The sequence below is a fragment of the Podarcis filfolensis genome (genome assembly GCF_964270895.1).
Source record: "Podarcis filfolensis genome assembly, chromosome: 11".
NCBI lineage: Eukaryota > Metazoa > Chordata > Lepidosauria > Squamata > Lacertidae > Podarcis > Podarcis filfolensis.
Window position 1 is genome coordinate 62312161 of NC_139613.1, and position 15194 is coordinate 62327354.

General features: G+C 40.5%; 1 protein-coding gene across 9 annotated transcripts in view; it reads right to left on the minus strand.

Moving 5' to 3' along the window:
• LOC310744953 (zinc-regulated GTPase metalloprotein activator 1A-like) overlaps positions 1–14677 on the minus strand; it is a 37591-nt gene extending 22914 nt beyond the window's left edge. For 3 of the 9 annotated variants that reach the window (XR_014539815.1, XM_083577073.1, XM_083577069.1), the window contains exons 1-8: positions 14228–14677; positions 13001–13153; positions 11792–11878; positions 10855–10951; positions 8172–8263; positions 5632–5691; positions 4458–4495; positions 632–678 (exon numbers count right to left, since the gene is read on the minus strand). Coding sequence is in view for 7 of the 9 variants with exons in the window: in XM_083577073.1 (XP_083433199.1) it covers positions 632–678; positions 4458–4495; positions 5632–5691; positions 8172–8263; positions 10855–10951; positions 11792–11878; positions 13001–13133 (554 nt within the window). In the remaining 2 variants the exon portion in view is untranslated. Of the gene's footprint in view, positions 1–631; positions 679–4457; positions 4496–5631; positions 5692–8171; positions 8264–10854; positions 10952–11791; positions 11879–13000; positions 13154–14200 lie in introns of all 9 variants that reach the window. The other 6 variants (XM_083577074.1, XM_083577070.1, XR_014539816.1 and 3 more) reach the window with 5 other exon arrangements.
• Between the last annotated feature and the right edge of the window lie 517 nt (positions 14678–15194).

Here is a 15194-nt window from a genome sequence, read left to right on the forward strand (position 1 = left end):
TATTCGGGGGGGGGGTTTCTCCCCCCTCCAATTTTAAAGCTGCGGCTTATATTTGGGTGCAGCTTATATTCGGGCCAATATGTTATATCAAGACTAGGGTTGTGTTATGATGCTGCAAAACCCTTCACATAAATTGCCCAAGTAAACTTTACCAAGCTCAGTAGACTGTAGATGGGGGTGGGCTGAAGTTGAGAGAAGGTTTCAGAAGTATTTATGGAGTTCATGACTAAAGTGAGATTTGAATCAGGGATATCCCAGTTCACACTTTTAGCCACTGTCCTATGCAATTTTTCTCTTATTCATGTCCTTAAGAGCAATTTGTCTAAATGGCTAGCATCCATCATTTAAAAAAAAGATACAGTGAAATGCTGCTGGCAACTTGACATTAAATTGGAGTACAAATCAGAAAAAATGAATACTGGAAATGAAATTTAACAAAATAAAACTACCACAAAGAAACTGGTACAACAGGATAAATCCACAAAATGAAAACAGCTAGAACAAGCGAGTCAGGTCTGAAACTAAAACTCAAAATTAATAATGTCCTTGGTCAAGGCTGCCTTACAATATTATGCTTCCCAATAAACAGTTCAGGATTCACACACATAGAAAATGGTCGTTGTAGTAATACCTAGCTGCTTCATTGATAAGGCCACTGGGTTTTTCTTCTGAGAGATGCTAAACAAAGATTTAAAAAAAAGACAGTTACAATAGGAAAATTGATTTTATTATTAACTGAATTGCTGACAGATACTGAAGGCACTTTATGCCGCAACTATTGAGGGCATCATTTAGCTCTTCTGTTCAGACAAAAATAACTGATTTAGAAGGAAAGCTTGGGTTACTTGCAACCATGAATTTACACATACCAAGTCTTAAGGACCATGTGCTTCAAAGGATGTGAACTAGCTTAAGAGACAGTATGCAAGGTGAAATGCTTTGAGGCTCATGTTGTCCAGCTGTCATAATTCAAAGACTTTTGGATCTGTCTCAATACTTCTGACTTCGCATTGTTTACAGATGGTTTTTGCACAGAAGACAAAATCCATGGGTTTGTGCGTCCACAGAAGTAATAAATTTATTAATTCAACAGTGTACGGTATTGGGACTAGATGACCCTTGGGGTCCCTTTCAACTCTACAACTCTACAATTCTATGATTCTATAATGTACATACTACGTCATTATGTTCATGCCTGTTTAAAAGTAATTTCTATTCAGTTCAGGGAGAGCTTCCCCCATATAAATACGTATAGGACTGCACAGTTAACTTATTCATCTACATGATTATCCATGTTCCAGGACCATAATTGAAATAATTTTAGATTTATGCATATGCTTCAACCTTTACATAGCAGTGAGTGTTATACTAACGTACATCATGGGCACCCAAACTGTAACAAGTGCGTTCCATCTACAAGCTCCGAATAAATTTATTTACTTTTCACTAACTTTAGGTAAGGAGTAACTTATTTACAAACAGCAATGTTTCAATAAGGAAATTCAATATAAATATTTTTCTAATGTAGACAATTTTTTCAGCAGCCCCTGATTGGGGAAAAAAGAGCAAACTTCTTTTAACTAGTAGAGGTTGCTGCTACTTTAAATGCTACTGAATCCTCAAAACGATTTCATTGCACAATGTCTATTTTCCTTACATCTCCAGTCAAAACTGTTATCTGACTAAGTGGTTTGAAGAGTTTGTGCAATAACAGGATGACGAGAACAAGACCTCTCTTTTGACCTTTTCTCTGTAACTCCAACATTCATTTATTCTTCTGCATGAAATACTGTCAGGCTTTGTAGATTTGCAAAGAAGAGTGTTAATAGCATCGCTTTAGGTCCTCCGAGTTGTGACCTGTCACTGCAAGTTGTCCAATCGTTTGCCTTTTGATTAAAACATGAATATTTCAGATTGCTGGGTGACAATCCCATTAGAGTGACAGCCCATGATATTAATTACCACATCCATTTCAATTTGGCTTGCAAGCCACAGGGCACAATTTCTCAGCTTTACATGGACTAGGCTAGATCCATGAAGCATGACACCTCTAAATTGCTGCCTATTATCCTAGTGTCATTGTTGTATTGCCTCCAGAATTCTTTAAATCACAAGCCAAGGTGAACGCCAAGCTTTGAAACTGGAGGAATTGGACAAGGGCACAAAGTTTCTACACAAAGCAAAAAGTTATTTATTTGGCATATAACTGACAAAATTTAAAAGCTGCTATCACACTGACAGCATGTCAAGCTTTGTATCTGTTTATTGATTTAAGAATGCAAGATGATGCATTGAATTCCAAAGCTACTGAATGTGGTGTTGTTGTTGTTTAGTCGTGTCCGACTCTTCGTGACCCCATGGACCAGAGCACGCCAGGCACTCCTGTCTTCCACTGCCTCCTGCAGTTTGGTCAAACTCATGCTGGTAGCTTCGAGAACACTCTCCAACCATCTCATCCTCTGTCATCCCCTTCTCCTTGTGCCCTCCATCTTTCCCAACATCAGGGTCTTTTCCAGGGAGTCTTCTCTTCTCATGAGGTGGCCAAAGTATTGGAGTCTCAGCTTCAGGATCTGTCCTTCCAGTGAGCACTCAGGGCTGATTTCCTTCAGAATGGAGAGGTTTGATCTTCTTGCAGTCCATGGGACTCTCAAGAGTCTCCTCCAGCACCATAATTCAATAGCATCAATTCTTCGGCGATCAGCCTTCTTGATGGTCCAGCTCTCACTTCCATACATCACTACTGGGAAAACCATAGATTTTACTATATGGACCTTTGTTGGCAAGGTGATGTTTCTGCTTTTTAAGGTGCTGTCTAGGTTTGTCATTGCTTTTCTCCCAAGAAGCAGGCGCCTTTTAATTTTGTGGCTCCTGTCACCATCTGCAGTGATCATGGAGTCCAAGAAAGTAAAATCTCTCACTGCCTCCATTTCTTCCCCTTCTATTTGCCAGGAGGTGATGGGACCAGTGGCCATGATCTTCGTTTTTTTGATGTTGAGCTTCGGACCATATTTTGCGCTCTCCTCTTTCACCCTCATTAAAAGGTTCTTTAATTCCTCCTCACTTTCTGCCATGAAGGTTGTGTCATCTGCGTATCTGATATTTCTTCCGGCAATCTTAATTCCGGCTTGGGATTCATCTAGCCCAGCTTTTTGTATGATGAATTCTGCATATAAGTTAAATAAACAGGGAGACAATACACAGCCTTGTCATACTTCTTTCCCAATTTTGAACCAATCAGTTGTTCCATATCCAGTTCTAACTGTAGCTTCTTGTCCCACATACAGATTTCTCAGGAAATAGATGAGGTGATCAAGTTTAAGAACTTGCCATAGTTTGCTGTGGTCGACACAGTCAAAAGCTTTTGCACAGTCAATGAAGCAGAAGTAGATGTCTTTCTGGAACTCTCTAGCTTTCTCCATAATCCAGCACATGTTTGCAATTTGGTCTTTGGTTCCTCTGCCTCTTCTAAATCCAGCTTGCACTTCTGGGAGTTCTCAGTCCACATACTGGTTGAGCCTACCTTGTAGAATTTTAAGCATAACCTTGCTAGCGTGTGAAATGAGTGCAATTGTGCGGTAGTTGGAGCATTCTTTGGCACTGCCCTTCTTTGGGATTGGGATGTAGACTGATTGTCTCCAATCCTCTGGCCACTGCTGAGTTTTCCAAACTTGCTGGCATATTGAGTGTAGCACCTTAACTGCATCATCTTTTAAAAATTTAAATAGTTCAGCTGGAATACCATCACTTCCACTGACCTTATTATTTGCAGTGCTTTCTAAGGCCCATTTGACTTCACTCTCCAGGGTGTCTGGCTCAAGGTCAGCAACCACACTACCTGGGGTGTACGAGCCATCCATATCTTTCTGGTATAATTCCTCTGTGTATTCTTGCCACCTCTTCTTGATGTCTTCTGCTTCTGTTAGGTCCTTACCACTTTTGTCCTTTATTATGGTAATTTTTGTACAAAATGTTCCTTTCATATCTCCTATTTTCTTGAACAGATCTCTGGTTCTTCCCATTCTGTTGTTTTCCTCTATTTCTTTGCATTGCTCATTTAAGAAGGCCTTCTTGTCTCTCCTTGCTATTTTTTGGAAATCTGCATTCAATTTCCTGTATCTTTCACTATCTCCCTCGCATTTTGCTTGCCTTCTCTCCCCCGGTATTTGTAAGGCCTTGTTGGACAGCCACTTTGCTTTCTTGCATTTCCTTTTAATTGGGATGGTTTTCGTTGCTGCTTCCTGTATAATGTTGCGAGCCTCCATCCATAGTTCTTCAGGCACTCTGTCCACCAAATCTACTGAATATTATACATTAATTATTTCAAAGCCTTTTTGGAGTCTTTCTTTCTTTGCTCACTAGGATAAGAATAAAATCTGTTTTTATTTTTGTGTAGTCTAGAAAAAAGATGCAAGGAACAAGTACTTTACTGAGTAATGATTGCAGTCTTACTACTTTACCTGTAGTCCATACTTTGCATCAACAACAGATACGATACCTGCAAAAAGAAGTTTGTAGAGAGGAATTTGAACTTGAGAAGCACAAACAGCAAAGTGAAGTCAAAGTTGCTCTTCAGCTTTTCTACATAGAGATAGGAAAAACCATCAGAGATCTCTAAACCAGTGGTCAGCAACATATGGCTTGGCTTTGGCCTAGTTTTATGTAGGTGATAAGGAGTCTAAAAGAAGAGAAGGAAAAGGGAGTGGGAAACAGGATTGGGGAATCAAAGTGAATGGAGCAAAGGAAGGAAAAGGGAAGAAAAATCCTTGGCAAGTGTCTAGTTCAGACCTCCAGCAAGAATGTAGTGTCCCTCATCTATCAGCCTGTTGGAAGGGGAGGAAGAGAAGAGAGAAATGGGATGACCCCGCCCACTTTTGGTTCTGGTCCTGCCCACTGCTAGAAGGCAGCCCTGATAAAACTAACCATAAGACAATGTGACCCTCAACATAGAGGCTCCCTATCCATGCTCTGAACTATAGAACCTAGCCATTTTACCCACCTTCACACATACTGTCTAAAATCATTAGCACACATTATGCACATTGCTATCTTGAACTCATAATGCACATACACTAGATCATGGGTAGGCAAACTAAGGCCCAGGGGCCGGGGCCGGCCCAATCGCCTTCTAAATCCGGCCCGCAGGCGGTCTGGGAATCCGCGTGTTTTTACATGAGTAGAATGTGTGCTTTTATTTAAAATGCAACTCTGGGTTATTTGTGGGGCATAGGATTTCACTCTTCTTCTTTTTTTCAAAATATAATCCAGACCCCCACAAGGTCTGTGGGACAGTGGACCGGCCCCCTGCTGAAAAAGTTTGTTGGCCCCTGCACTAGATTAAAGAGGCTTGGGAAGAGGGAGAGACCTTTGACACCAATGTAAACTGGAGAGGGAAGAGAGAGGAAGGGAGAGAGAGGGGAAGAGGGGGATGTATGTGTGAATGGATATGTGAGGGGTGAGAAGAGTGTGTGTACATGTATAAGAAACTACAACTGTGCCCCCACCCACTGTCTGCTCTGCGCCAACACACTGCAGGGATGTATCCTCCCCCCAAAGAATGTGGCCCCTGTGGGAACAAAGTTTCCCAAACATGCACTAGAAAAACAATTGAGTAACTTGGATTTTATTTCTTACCATCAAGATAAATGTCACTTCCTAATTCAGCATCAACCCAAAACATGGAGGCGACAGCACCTATCAATACATAGCTCAGAATATATATGCATCACAAAAGGCAGGTTTTTAACAACTGGTTGAAAAACTGTTACTTTTCTGCAATTCTTAAAGGCTAAAGAAAATCAGAAAGTTGGGGGGGGGGGCAACCCAGTGGCTATATTTAGGCCAAATCAGATTTTACTTGCCCTAAATTATTCAAAGGCACATAGAAACATATATTTGATCTACAATACCAGTACTGAAAACCTCTGGCCAGTATCTTAGGCAGTTTTTTTGCACTTAAAACAGCACCATTAAGGCGGCAACATTTTTAGCCAGCCTACCTTCAAATTGTGCATTGATAAAACACACCATGGCTTAGATATTACAATTGTCATTTCTGACTTGTAGCTGCCATCTGTATGCATGGGAGTGCTCTTTCACCTAAATTTAAAACAATGTTCAGGACAATTGTCTCTTAGAGGTTATGGCTATAGATATCAATGATACATACTTTCAACCAGGCATGTAACACTATTATGGAACAAAAGTGTTTAGAAATTATGAACTGAAGAATGCAATTACTAGGTCTGAAATCACACACTACTCTTACCCATGGTTGGAGTTAACTATTATATACAGAATTAAATTCTTCTCACCAATACGATTTTATGGGAGCAACTCCAACCTACAGAAAGAACCACGGCTGCAATCCTAACCATGTCTACTCTGAAGTAAACCCCACTGAATTCAATGGAGCTTACTCTTGGGTAAGTGAAGTTAGGATTGTAGTCCAGATCATCACACCTGTAAAGTTTTAAAACATATTGGATTCCCTGGAGTTAAGGGATACCCATTTTTAATAAAGAACAGCCTGAAAATTATTTAGTAAGAATCCGTAAAATTCTTTATCTTTCCTTTGTGGAAAAGTGTGAATACATGAACATTTATTACTGAACAGTAAAGAAATAACAAAACTTCTGCAGGATGCTATATTTTGAAAAATAAGAAATCAAAATTTGTATTGATGTTCAACACGCACTTATGTCACAGCATGAAGGATGCAAGAAATAGACAGCAATGAAAGTATTTTTTTCCCCAAAAGCTCACAAATATAATTGATTCCAGGGCTGTCTTAAAAAATGAAACACACAGGTATAAACAATAACAGCTGAAGACTGCTGTCCACCCAAGGTGACAAGATGTGGTCTCCCAAGCATCACTGGGTGTCACGACTAAAATACCTGTCAGCTGCTTACAGTGATTACTCATGCAATATACAGCAAGGGCCACAGAATCTATTGATTTCTTTCTCAAATGCCTTAATAGTTTTTCAACTAAACTGAAATAGGATTTGTGTATAACAGAAACAGAATCAATGTTATTTCTTTTGATGAAAATTATTTTACCATTACAATTATTTTGCTTTGAAATGTGGAGTGTCAGTCTCCTTAACATGAAACAATTGAATTGCAAAAAGGAATTTTATTCACCCTCCTAGCCAACAGCTCAGAGGTTTAATTAAAATGGCCCATAAAATATTTAGGCAGCTTTTATTCATCATAATGACTGTTTAGGCTTTATTTTTTGCAAGGACTATGTACTGCTGGACTAGTAAACAACAAATATGCAACTTCAAGAAGGGTTTAAAAAGCATATTATACTAGAGTACATTTTATTTCACTGAAGCCCCCAAGGGGCTAGAAATAAATAAGAAAGATTACATCTAGATTCTGTATCTTGTAATAGGTCTAGACACACAGCTTTTTCCATGGAAAACAGGGCATACAGCCAAATCCTAAATATGAATTCTTAAGCAATTTTTTTTATCCTGGCTTTCTCAGATTAGCTTTTATACCAAATATATTTATAGCTGTTGTGGGCTGGTCTGAGATGTTTTGTCACAGTAAGCAAAATGCTCAAAGTCACCCCCAAAGTCGCCACACAAGTGTCCCCTCACCTGCCCCCACGCTACTGCCAATGCAGCAGCAAGGATGCAGCAGTGAAGGCAACAGCACTGTGGCAGCAGTGTGAGCCAAGGAGTGGCAGGGCTGGCAGCAGGGCTGGGGGGCAGATCTGCCACCCAAGGCAAATGGCTTCACCTCGCCTCACTGACAAGCCACTCCTGGATACCATAAATGTGTGTGTGACTAGAGGTTTGAGAGGAGCAAGAAGATTTTGCATTGATGTTGCTCTTTAGGTTTCAAAAAATGCTCTCTCTGTTTGTGGTTGGCTAGTGTGAGAACAGGATGCTGGACTAAATGGGTCTTTGGTCTGACCCATCAGGTTCTTGAATTGCAGGGGTTGTAAGATGCACTATTGACAGAAAGGATGGTTGTTGTGGAATCACCTTCGGCTACTCTTGTTTCCTGACAATTCCATTCTTTTTCTTTTGTATCCAAGCTACATCTACATCCTGACAGAGGTACAACGGAATACCCAATGCATTTCTGCTCATCCCATAAAGAAAAATTCAATGGGGCACTCTTAATCCATCCCCTTCCCCAAATTATATTTACCTGGATCTGCCAATCCAGTTGTCTCTAGCAAGATGTAGTCAAACTTGCCTTTCTTCTGCATTAAATTTTCAATAGCCTTCAAACCATTGTCCCTGATGAAAAAAGAAATCATTTAAAAGGAATTATCTTTATTGCTATTTATGCTACAGTACTTTCTAAATGAAACACAATACTATCCTAAAACCTATTTAGTATCCAAATTAGAAATCTACATGGTAATAAATTTTATTGTAATTCACTCATAGAACTTTGGTTATTAGGCAGTAAAAAGTGTAGCAAAGTGTAGCAAATAAATAAAATAATAATAAAATAACAAGTTCATCAGGGCTTTTAAAAAACTTTTACGAACTGCAGTACCTCATACCCTGTAATTGGAAGCTTGTTTTAAAAATCCATCCTAATTTTTTTTAAAAAAGTGCTTCCACATATCCAACCTTCAGCACATTTCTGCTATCTTGCATCTTCTTCAGTATACAGTGGTACCTCGGGTTAAGTACTTAATTCATTCCAAAGGTCTGTACTTAACCTGAAACTGTTCTTAACCTGAAGCACCACTTTAGCTAATAGAGCCTCCTGCTGCTGCCGCCGTGCTGCTGGAGCACAATTTCTGTTCTCATCCTGAAGCAAAGTTCTTAACCTGAAGCACTATTTCTGGGTTAGCGGAGTCTGTAACCTGAAGCGTATGTAACCTGAGGTACCACTGTATTCATTGGTTTCAATATGAAATCATTAAAAAAGCAACTAATTTTCAGGTTTAGTCCTACAGAGGCTAATGTTATTTATTTAAAACACAAATGAATTTGATTCATCTAGCTCAGCTTGCAAAAAATATTATTATTAAGTCTCCCTATAAGCCATTTTTCTCATATTAAAAAAGAATAGGAATAATGAGAAAATGCACACAAAATCAAAGTCCTTGATGCTTCTGAGCTTCCTGAAGGAGGCAGTGGTAAGGCCCCATCCCCAGAAGACCTTCTCGACACAGAGGTATTGAATAATGCCTGGACAAAAATGCCCCCTTTTGCATGGTGAGTTCCAACAGCATCTGAATGAAGCTGTCCAGACACATTTCAATCTGGACTCAGACCCAGGTTCAGAATTAAATAGATTTGGTCTCTCAAACTGATGACCTTTCTGAAGAAAGGGATGGAGGACTGTGACCCTGTTAATTCTCCTCAATCTCTCCACGGCTTTTTATGCAACTGATCCTGTATTCTCCTAGGCCAGCTTCTGTGGGCTGGGAGTTGGAAACACCATACTACAAGACCTCTGCTTTTATTCGCAAGACCAACACCAAAGAGCAGCACTGGGAGACCTTTGTTTAGTTTCCCTGGCACTTGTGCTGTGGGGTCCTGCAATCCCATCTTATCTCTACAGCTTTTTAGCATTTATATGAAGCAGTTGAGATCTGTTGCCCAGCAGCTTGGAGTATAGTACCATCAGTATGCTGATAACATGCAACAAGTCAGGTGATAGACTGGTATCTGGAGGCAGCAATGGATTCATGAGGACCAATAAATGGAAGCTGAATCCTGGTAAGATGAAGAGATTGATGTTGAGTGGTTCCTCATGTTGGGAGATGTCTGTTCTGAAGAGAGATCCTTCTTCTGATGTTTGTAACTTGTGGCTGTTGTTGGAGTCATCACTGCCACTTGGAACCTAGGTGTCTTTTGTGGCAAAGGAACACCTATGCCTATCTCTGGCTGGTTCACCAGCTTTTTCTTTACCTGAACCAAGATAGCATGGCTATAGTACTAAGTGCTCTTACAACCTCTTGCTTAGACTACTGTAAAGCTCTCAACTTGGGGCTGTCCTTGAAGGTGGTCTAAAAACTCCAGGTGGTGCAGAATGTGACCTCCAGCTTGTTGACTGGCTCCACAAAATGGGATCATGGAATAGCTCAGTAAGTAGAGCAAGAGACTCTTAATCTCAGGGTAATGGCACAGAACAGGCGCTCTTGAATAATGGCACCCCAAATGCAGAGCTCCCTCCCCACATTTGTCCTCTACTGTTTTTAGGCATCAGCTTAAGTTGCATTTGTTACTTCAGACCTATGGGAACTGATGTATGATCTCAACTGCTGCTAAACTGTTTGATCTTTGAGGTCTTTTTCTGATACTTATTTTCTTTATTGTTGGCTCTGTGTTTTAAGTAGGTTGCTATGTACTGCCCTTGGAATCTTTGGGTTGAAGGCAGAACACAACTTTAATAAACAGCAATATATTATGTATTTTTTTTAACACTGGAATTCTCACCAACTGGTTCCTGCCACAGGAGAACTACTTAATAACTACAGGAGAATCATGCTGAACTATGAAGACACATGAGTTAAAAGGAAAAGGATCAATTTTAAAGTCAGTGGTTGTTGTTTTAAAAGGTGAAAGGTAAGGTAAAGGACCCCTGGACAGTTAAGTCCAGTCGAATTTGACTATGAGGTGCAACACTCATCTCCGCTTTCAGGCCGAGGGAGCCGGCATTTGTCTGCAGACAGCTTTTCCGGGTCATGTACTGGTATGCTTTTGAACTGCAAGGTTGGCAGGAGCTGGGTTTGCAAACTAATGGGAGCTCACCCCGTTGTGTGGATTTGAACTGCCGACCATGCGATCGGCAAGCTCAAGAGGCTCAGTGGTTTAGACCACAGTGCCACATGGGTCCTTTACCTTACCTTAAAAAAACCCCTTACTTTACAGAACAGCATAGACATCCATTTCTGAGTTCCAGCCATTCTTCATAGAGTTCTCCACCCTGACTTACAGCCAAGGATTTTTCCAAGGCGCTTCCTGAAAATACAAGAAAAATACTACCGTAACATTGTGTCTTACACTCAATTTTCATTCTGTCTGATAAACGTGAGAGAGCAGTCACAATGATCAAAACTCCAGCAGTCACAAAGCAGAATCCAAAACGTCTTGGCTTATATTCTTCTCGGACTAAGACATTATACCTTTAGCCAAGGGTGGCCAAAAAAAATCCTAGTCTAAGTCCAAATCAAACTCCATTTTAATTAGGCTGAGAACCTTTCATACTTCATACCGTCTTATACTTCAGTTATAACATACTAACATGAATAAGAGGTAAAAGGAAAATATAGTAAGAAAGAGGAAACTCTTCAGACAATTTGTATTGCTGAGCCTCTTCTCTAAACTAGATGAAGACCATGGATTGATGTCTGAATGAAGACGTGACAAGTGAGGTGTGCACCTTTTACTAAACAAAATGAGAATTCAGGTAGGGTTTAATTTTGTTCCACACCTCATAAAGAGCAGTCTAGATTATAATATCCTATAACAATGCCATCCCAGCTGATCAAACAAGGTACTTCATACCTTGGAAAGTCAGCTGAGAACATTTGGGCCTGTTCTCCTTTGTGCTGGTTGAAAATACTATGTATTCAGCCTACAGGGATTAGTCTAATACCAAAGAGCACCCAAACACATATGGCTGGGTGAGCAGATGTACATGTTTCTAAGCAACAACTGTACTACAAATAATTTAAAAGATTAAAAATGAGTTTTTTCCTCTCTCAAGGATGTAAGTGTGCAAAGTGTTTCAAGAACATTTTTATTTTTACAAGGCTCTGATATACAAACCCTTTTTGTTTTATGCATAGTTATACATACCTTCACCAAATTCATTTAGAATAATTGCTATCCTCTTGTTGTGCTGTTCTGTCAAAATATAATTAAGAAGAGTGGTTTTTCCAGCACCTAAAAAAACAGAACAAACTTTTTATGCAAAGAAAATGGGGGGATACATATACAACTTAGAAATAAAAATATGCTTTCAAATAGAACTTTACAGGCAGTGACCAGAACATCCTGAAATGTTAATCTTAATTCCTGATCTCTTCACAAACATTGCACATATTGTCTTAAGAAGGACCTCATGTTCTTAATATAAATTTATGGGACACAGCACATTTTTCAAGTTACACTAAAAACATTTCTTTCTTTGCTTCATCATGTAATTTTAACACCCAGTATGTGTGTGTGTTTTGATCACTACAAACTCATTTCCCAGTATTTATAAACAACTACACCGAACAATGGAAAACTCCTAGATTTGATATCATGGCATATCTTCAGAAACTTATGAAACCAACTTTGAAACTAGGAAATAAACTTCAATGTACTTTGGTCAAATTTCTGGGGGCTAAAAAAATGCATTTTTAATAAGTTTTTGATTCAGTTAAACTTATAGAAATGTCTTTGAGTTAAAAATAATGATGTTTCTTAGTGGTCAAGAAGCGCACCATGACTCTACCCCCTTAAAAGATGCCAAGGCACCATCATCACCTTTCTGTCATAGAACTCAAAAGCTTATCTGTGATAGCAATTTAGCCCTGTACAGATGCTCAAATCCTGCAAAGTAGGGAATCAGCATCACGACTGATATTTGCATCTTGACTTCTGATTTACCTAGAGATTATACAATGCAAGTAAGCTTCTGTGCAAATTTAGGTGATGGGCTGCTGCAAACTAATTCTCCATCTCACAAAGAGAAGCAGTATAAGGCATTTCTTTGCTTCTAAATGCAGGCTTGATGCTCCAACAACTGACCTGAACATCCTTGCTCTCTAATCACATCACGTCAACAGCACAGGGATTTAATTCATAACACAATTTATTTATTTTTTACATTAGTTTATTTAATTTCTTACATGAACTCTACTATACTTTTCTCTAGTATAGAGCATATACAAGGAAAACAAGACAAGTGCAAAAATTGATGTAATACTACTTTTAAATAAAACAAATCATAGTTCCATATAATAATAAAAATGCATTATTAAGCACCCTACAGTGACAATTTGGCATACAGTTTATTACCTAAATAGCCAGTAATAATGGTAACAGGAATCTTATATGGAATATCCTGTCCTGCATGGTCCTTTATCTGCTGTTCTCTTATTGGAATCAGCTCAGGGCAATCCTCTTCTTCCTCCACAGTAGAGCCTTCCATTTCTGAGTCACTATAACCACCTGCCAATCAAAGACAACAGTTAAAACCAATGGGGAAGGGCTCAAGAAGGGAAGCCTTTAAACACTAGGAACCAGAGGGCTGTGAATAAGAGACCCTGAAACCCTAACTCTTCACAACCATGTGTGCTATGCCTCATTTTTGCCCCTCACATATTCCTCATTGAAGCATCATGCAGTTTCCCCCTAAATCTATATAAAAGCCAGTCTCCTACCTTGCAGCACAATAAAGCAAAACAATCCAGAATGGAGCCATTCAGATAGGAAGAGGCCAGTTGCTCAATGCCTTAGTTTTCAATCGCTGCATCACCAAGAGCAGGACTTGGTGTGAAGAAGTGTTCCATTTTACTTTCTCCCACAATACTGAATGGCTGCCATTCACTCCTATGGGATCAGGTCAAGTTCTGCACTTGAACACAGCCTCACAGCAAGGAAAAAACTGCAGACCATGTGATCACTGACATCAACACTGTGCGCAGTACCTACCTCCACTGAAGGCTGGGGGGGAGGGACATGCACCTGTCACCATTCTGTCTGGCTCTCTTGCAGATTTGGAATGCCTCAACAACAGTTGTTTTAAACTACTTTCTTTTATAGAATCATAGAATCATAGAGTTGGAAGAGACCACAAGGGCCATCAAGTCCAACCCCCTGCCAAGCAGGAAACACCATCAGAGCACTCCTGACATATGGTTGTCAAGCCTCTGCTTAAAGACCTCCAAATAACTTTTGACCCCAAGTTGTTCAGAAAATTCTGTCAAAATCCTCAATCATTGAAAACTAGGAAGTTACATCAGGGAGAACCTTTCATGCGGCTGAAATATTTTGCAAAATTACAAAGAACATTATTTTTTCCATCTTATTTTAAAAAGTCTAAAGTAAAATATTTAATGAAAGTATTTTGCAAAAATATATTCTGATTATTTCTACTTTTAGTTTAGCGTTTTTATTTGTTTACTTGATTGGGGGGAGGCCGCTGCCCCCCAACCCTTCCTTAGTAAAGGGCAAATATCCAGCGCTCCAGACGGCACATTCAGAGGGTGTTCTCACCAGGGGCGAAAGCTGCCCTCCATTTACTGAGAGGAGCGAAGCCTGGAGGCTGAAGAATAATGTCGTCACCCTTTTCGACTCTTCGGAGCCAGAGATAATGCCTGAGGTGAGGATTAGAAACGCCAAGCAGATTCCGAATCGGGTCCCCGAAGGCGGGGGGTCGGGTGCCTCGGCAGAATTCCTCTCTCCCTCGCGACCCCAAAGGAGATCCGGAAGCCCCGCGCAGATCTCGCGGGACCCCGCTGCGCGAGGAAGCCCCGCCACACTCTGCACATGCGCAGGAGTTCGCGCAGAAGAGGCACCTATTGGACGAACAGCCGCCCTGCCTTCTCTCGCGCACCTGCAAGCTCCGCCTCGCCGCTTCCTACCCAGCCACGCACGCATGCGCGCCTCAGCTTCCTTCCCAGGCGAGGAACGTCGGTTCCTTCCTGCTGCCGTACAAGAGGCTGCGACGGGTCGCGTCATCGGAGACGTCAGAGGGCATCTTGCCATGTCGGCATCGGCGTCACAGGAAGAAGGTTCGGGGAGGCAGCGGACCCCTCCTCTCACTCAAGGAATTCTGGGCCCTGTAGTTTACAGAGCTTCAGCTCCCGGCGAAACTTCGCAAACCAGAATTCTATAATTGCACCTTTTTAAAAAGAAACACACACACCCTTCAGTGAATTAAAAAAATAAAAGGATTTTAAAATCAATTGTGAAAGACCGTGCTTGGGTGGATTGTTCTGCACGGCAATACCAGGCCCCTTATTGTGGATGGAGCACAGTGGGATGGATGTTCCTGCAGAAAAGATGCTTTGCCCATAGCTAAGGGTGGAAAGAGCAATGGGTTGGTAGCATTAGAAGCACCCATCTGAAATGGCAAATTCTTCCATCCAGCCATATGGAGCTATGCTCCATTCCTGAATCAGAGAAGCTGGTTATAGTTTGGTCATGGCTGTCAACTTTCAGATTTGAAAATAAGGGATCAGCAGCCTCGAAAATAAGGGATCAGCAG